At 31.7% G+C, this 6,650-nt stretch overlaps 1 protein-coding gene across 1 annotated transcript; it reads left to right on the forward strand.

The window, feature by feature from the left end:
- The first annotated feature begins 1,844 nt into the window (after positions 1-1,844).
- Positions 1,845-5,290, forward strand: LOC111288836 (uncharacterized). Its single transcript, XM_022879801.2, has 2 exons — positions 1,845-4,345; positions 4,804-5,290. Exons 1-2 carry the CDS (start codon positions 4,063-4,065, stop codon positions 4,965-4,967), a joined length of 447 nt encoding a protein of 148 aa, XP_022735536.2. The 5' UTR covers positions 1,845-4,062; the 3' UTR covers positions 4,968-5,290.
- Positions 5,291-6,650: the final 1,360 nt, after the last annotated feature.

Here is a 6,650-nt window from a genome sequence, read left to right on the forward strand (position 1 = left end):
CAGCAGAAACAGATTTCGACTCAGAAGAATTAATGGGTGTAAATGTTGAAGAAGGGGGTAAATCAAGCAAAAAGAAGTTTTTATCCTTATCTTCCATGAATGAAGTCTTCCCCTGAAGATAAGGTTGAGTAAAAAATGATTTATTTTCTTCAAAAGTGATATCTACAGACACATAGAATTTTTTGGTAGGAGGATGATAGTATTTATATCCTTTTTGAGTGGAAGAGTACCCCACAAAAATACACTTAATCGTTCTTGGATCCAACTTTTTCCTGTTATGACTGTGAACATGAACAAATGATGTATAACCAAATATCTTAGGTGTGAGATTGTTTGTGGTATTGAGGTTGGGATAAAATTGTGAGAGTAGTTTCATAGGAGTTTTAAATCTCAAAACCCTTGAAAGTAACCTATTTATAATATGTGTGGCAATGAGAACAACTTCCCCCAGTAAAATTTAGGTACATTTGCTTGAAAAAGAAAGGCTCGGGTTGTGGCTAGTAAATGACTGTTTTTCTTCTCTGTCATTCCATTTTGCTGTGGAGTATTAACACAAGATGACTCATGGATAATCTCCTCTTTTTGAAAATAGGTAGATAGACTCTGGTTGAAGTAGTCTCTTGCATTATCAGACCTAAATCTCTTGATTCTCACTCCAAATTGATTTTGGATCATGTTTTGGAAACTTAAAAACACACTATTCACATCTGATTTGGATTTAAGTAAAAAAACTCAAGAGACCTTAGTACAATCATCTATGAATGAAACAAATCATCTCGCACCAGAAATATTATGAATTGTAGAAGGACCCCAAATGTCACTATGAATCAAGTAAAATGGAGTAGAACTTTTTTTGTTACTGATTAGAAAAGACACACGTTTATGCTTTGCAAGTTCACAAACATCACAATGAAAATCTTCGACATTTAATCCTTGGAACAAAGAAGGAAACATGTTTCTCAAGGTTCCAAAAGAAAGATGTCCAAGACGAAAATGATAAAGTCAGATTTTGTTTTTATTGGAAGATTTTTCAGAAAGAAATGACAAAGGTAAATTATTCTTGATACTACTTGTGTTATTTGATGTCTCAAGATAGTATAGTCCATCCTTCTCTTTAGCAAGTCCAATCATCTTCTCTGAATTCTGGTCTTGAAATTCACAATAAGAAGGATAAAAAGTTACTTTGTAATTTTAAATTGGTTTAATTGATTTAAACCGAATAATGCTCGCCTAGATTCAAAGAGCGTTGCATTGACAAAGACAACACATGTTGCTCTAGGAATGAAGACTGAAGAATATTATTGGTATGGTTGGTCATATTTCATCGTCGTTACGTAGTGAATGCGCGTCGACTTTCCTCCTTTCAGTCTTAAACTGAGTAATTCTGGTCTCCTTGAAACGTAGAACTCTGGGCTTCAAAGGGTGAAAATGGTTAGGAATTGGGGTTCACATTTACCTGTTTTGTTTCGTGACCATCCGAAAATTGAAAAAGAACGGGGTATTTGCTTGCTCTATGGAAAAAGAAATCAAGATTTACCCGTGGATGCTCATAAATCAAACTTTATTGTTTTCGTCAATAATTTAAATCATGATATAATTATATGGTATAACAATGATAAAAATATATATATATATATAAATAATATGATTTAAAATTTTAATAAAAATTATATATAAATTTAATAAAATCAAAAAAATATATTTCATATTTTTTTATTATCATAAATTATAATATGTAATTTTTTATATAAATTATTAAATTTTATATGATATAAATATATGAATTATCAATTAAAAAAAATGAAGTAACAGTCTGAATAGAACAAAAAGATGAACACCATAAATCTAATACTTTCAACTCTTTTCAATAACTCTTAGAATAAAAGAATGGTCGTAGACGGTGAAATTTTTACAATTAAATTTAATTTTTTGAGGATATCTGTATAAATTTGGGATTGATTATTCTAATACTTAATTCTTAACGTGATGATCTCTTCAAGTTCCTACTTCCTCTGTACTTTTTATAATGTTAAAGTATTGGGATCGCATTGATTCTCACCTTTCTTTGGCAATGAAAATGTAAAAGTAAAATGTCAAGTGAAAATACCCATCAAGAAGCAAATAATGTCAAGTGAACCAATCAAGTGAAGTTTTTAACCGGCTCTACACTTCAATAACCGTAAAGGAAAGTCAAATTCAATTACGTTGAAAATGAAACCATGGACAAGTTCTGTAGAAAATCCTCCAATTATTCTGGCATAAATATCAGATTCTCACTCGTATTAGTGCAAAAAGCCTTTGAATCCCAAGCAAAGTGATCATGGCTATGCTTCAAGCTTTTTCACCAATTTTCTCTTGTAGTTCTTCCTCAAGTTCCTTTGGAAAAACCAAAGCCAATCTTTATAACCCAAATATTTCAGTTTCCGAATTCCTGAATGATGAGTTTAACAGAAGAAAAGGGTTGAAAACCTTGAAAACAACCAATCCCCTGGTAGAAATTAAGCCTGAACTTGGAAATAACAGCGTAAGCAAGGCAGAAATCTCTAATTCAATGGTGTTGCAAGAGATGTATGCTATTATGGATATTGTAGCAGAAATAGTTGAAATGCGCAAGAACATTGGACTATTGGAGCACAGCGTGATAACTGGAACTGGCTTCTGTTATTTTCTGTCAATGAAATGACAGTCACAGTGGCTGGAATTGCAGCTGTCGTTGGAGGTGGAGCATCATTTTTGGTTCTGAAACTATCTTCCAGTTTGCTTTACATTGCATCAACCGGGGTTTTGCTGGTTATGAGTAAGATACAGCCGTGTCAGTTGGCTGAAGAACAAAGAAATGCTTCAAGATTGTTTAAGCAGCTTCATGAGGAGATAAATACAATCATTGCTCTTGGAAACCCAGATTCAGATGATGTGAAAGCCGCAATGGAGAAAGTCTTGGCATTAGACGAAGCTTATCCACTTCCCTCGTTTGGAACCATGCTTGCTAAGTTTCCTTCACTGGTAAAACCAGCTCTGTGGTGGCCAGAAGCCAAGACTCAACACGAAAAGCTTAACAGGAAAGTGTTATAAAAAATAAATAAGAGAAAAGAAATAATATAAAAAAATTTTAGCTTTGAAAGCGAGTAAAACATTTTTTTAAAGGTAATTATATCTTTAAGATATAATAAAACCTCAAAGTCTCAAATATTATAATTAGAAGTAGTGAAAATAATTATACTGAAATATTTATTTATAATGAATGAATAAATATAAATTTTTATTCAGATAGTTATGATCTTTTGTATAATCAAAACATGTATGAGTAATACTCTATTTATATTTAAATAGTTATGATATGATAATTATTTTTATTCAAACATAATTATTTAAAATATAAATAAAATTAATATAAAAATTAATTTTATTAATCAATAATTAAATTTTTTTTATCTAACTTAATATGCATCACATTCGAAACTACAAATAGTAAGTAGAAACAAATGGGTGAGATGAAAATTTTAGTAAAATTTTAGGTCATGTTATTTTAGTGTTTTTTTTTTTTTTTGTGTTATTTTCATATTGTATGATTATATTGTGTTTTAAATTACTATGTCTATTTTCGAACTTACGACAAGGAAAAGATAAGGAGAGTTGGATTATGATGCCCAAGCCCAGTTTTAGCCCAAGTTATCTCACAACGAACTCATTGCTATCCATCAACATGTAAATCGTTGACTTAAATTCACTATATTTTGACATGGGAATGTAGGAAAAAAAAAAAAATACAGAAAGCACTTTTGCTGCTTCAAAACTGAGCCTGCAAGTTATTCTGTTTCTCCTTGTTAATACATGTTGTGTCCATTCCTGTTAGTGAAGATATATTCTATTCTTCCTATAGAAATGTAAAGTGTAATTCCTTAATTGAACCAAAACTGAAGTTTTGAAGCAGATACCAAAATTTTAAACATGTTGTTAACATTTTCTATTGTAGACTTGGGTTTTGACTCCATTTTAACCCCATAAATTGTATTATAATTTTCTCAGAAACCATTGCAGTAGTTTTTTGAATACTTGATTGAGATGATTCATCTCTTGATTACTCTTGTTTCTGCTGAAATGGCTCTTGTTCTGGTGCTTCTGTTCAGGTCTCCTCTAAGGAACCTGGTGACCAAGGTATTGGACAAGATGAAGGAAGGGAGAGGCCCTGTGATTGCAAAGACAGTTGCAGGAACTTTGTTTGTTGTTTTTATCTCTATCTCATACAATATTATTGAGATCCAGAAACGTTCATTGGAAGGTGGTGTTCTCAATCCAACCGATGAGGTTCTAATGGCAAATCAAATTTTGGAAGCATCTCTAATGGGTAACTTACCACCATTAACTTCATTTGAAGTTCCTAAGGTGTATGAGTTTTAAGGTTTAACTATATATACTAGCATTTCCTATATCTGTGTCTATTTATTTCATATTAAATATGTATAAAATATAAAAATTACTGTATTATAATTCATATAGCATCAAACACAAAATCTGACTTAAAATTATATAATTTGACACAAATTTAAGATGTTAGATAGCAATCAATACTAAATTTCAATTAAGACTAAAATCCTGGATTAGTTTAACAGAGACAAAAAATGTATTCCATATTTTATGTCAACACGAATTATTACACGTAATTTTTATATAAAACACAATATAAATACAAAAATTATCAGGTCTAATATCAAATTATCAGCTCAATGGTATACGTTTTGAAACAGTTCCAATTACCTTTTAAAAGAAGTCTTCTAACATTCATATTAAAGGATTATATTTCAGGGTTTGCTCTATTCCTTGCACTGGTTACGTATAGATTACACTACTATATCAAAGAGCTTCCAAAAACAAAGAGATTGGAGGCAGCTGAAGAAACGAAATTAAAGCCTGATGTAAAGCATCATGATCTGAAAGAACATCCAAAGAGGGCAACAGCTTCAAGATGAAAAATTGATGTTAGAACTTAGAAGTAAACAGAATCATAAACATTTACCTCAGACAGGGTCATATGTTGTAATAAGATCAAAAATGAGAAGAATGAACTTCTGCAAATCTGCAATTTGATACATGGCGTTGGCTTAAGTTTTCAATATCTGTCCTTCACTGCCTTAACATCATCTAATTGCTCAAATTAAATGGCTATACACAGTTTTTCTGTTGTCGAATTCTCCTGCTAACTTTTGCCAACCAAACATTTCTTGAATCAAAAAAATTTTTTTTTTCTTTTGATTCATGAGAGAATAAACCAGACCAGACCTTTCTCAGAATTTGAATGAATTTTAACCTGAAACTGGAAAAATGGCACGAACTGGACCCAAACCAGAAGGCTACTATTGGATATACACAATTAATCAATTCATGAATAGTACTGGAAGAATGATTAACCTGCAGTTGATGGTTTTCAAAAGATGAGAATCTTCAATTTTCATAGCCTCGATTATAAATTACCAGGCTTTTTTATGGAACATAAAAGTTCAAGGTAAGAGGAGGCTTCCCATTTCAAGGTCAGGATAAACCGCAGAGAGAACTTGAATTAGATTTACAGATTTTCCATAAAGAAAAATTACTGGCAACGGGATTTGAATCTAGGCTCTATAAACAAAATATTCCAACTTTACCAACTCAACCAACCCCGTTTGACAATTGCCAAACTTTTTCATAGTTTCATTGCTCATATAATTATCTGACAAAATTTTTCTTTTTCTGAATGTGAAAGGCTAATACTTGGTCTTAACAAGTAATTCGCCTACCAATGATAGAAATGATGACATTGTAAAACGCTAATGCTGCTGAGTCTTCATTTCTCCATCAGTTGACTCAAACAAAAGTTGGCAAACTGAAACCATGTTGGTTTCTCCAACTTGTTGCACATCAGAGAAGACTTGACTTTGTTAAAAGTCATTGCCTGATAGATTGAAAAATGGAGTCAACCCCCTCTTCCAGTCTCTCTCAAGCACCAATCCTTCATTATCATCATCCAAGTTGATCACCGGCCGGTCATGTCTGCCTGCGAAGGAAATTTTGGAGAAATCAAATATGGAAGATTGGATTGGAATAGAACAAGAAATTTCATTGAATACTGTCTCAAAATTGAGATTGTCTGATACAAAAAAATCATCTGTTACACTATCAAATGCCAAAATACTGCTAAAATCAATAATATTTTCTATAGAATTTTCTAACAAAAAATCCCCATCTAAGATTGAGCTTTCAATTTCAAGTTCTTCTTCAAAAGGATCCAGGAATGATGGAGTTGCAAATGCAAAATCATCTTCTACCATGTCATTGCCACTGCTTCTAACTGTTATCCAATCTTCACTCCACGTCCAACAAGAAGCATTGGAAGACGGTGACAGAGTGCCTTGAAGCAATTTCTTTTGGGTGGTTAATTTGGAAAATTAAAAATATAAACCAAATCAAAACATGTAAATGGCAAAAATACTATTATGTAATTCAACTTTTACATTATATAATTTTTTAAATTCCACTGAGATCTTTATAATTTTTTATTGTTCGTCTAATTAATGGGAATTTTTGGGTGGTTAATTTGGAAGAAGACAGCATACTACTCCAAGGCCATCACTTTCCTCAAAGACCAAGGGATAAAATATTGTTGGAAGGAGCATCAT

The sequence above is a fragment of the Durio zibethinus genome, chromosome 4 (genome assembly GCF_047325235.1).
Source record: "Durio zibethinus cultivar Kanyao isolate XHJ-2024 chromosome 4, ASM4732523v1, whole genome shotgun sequence".
Lineage (NCBI taxonomy): Eukaryota > Viridiplantae > Streptophyta > Magnoliopsida > Malvales > Malvaceae > Durio > Durio zibethinus.

Coding starts and splice junctions, on each gene's coding strand:
- LOC111288836 (XM_022879801.2), top strand. CDS start 4,063: ATGATTCATCTCTTGATTACTCTTGTTTCTGCTGAAATGGCTCTTGTT. Junction 4,346..4,803: donor TTTGGAAGCATCTCTAATGG/GTAACTTACCAC, acceptor ATTATATTTCAG/GGTTTGCTCTATTCCTTGCA.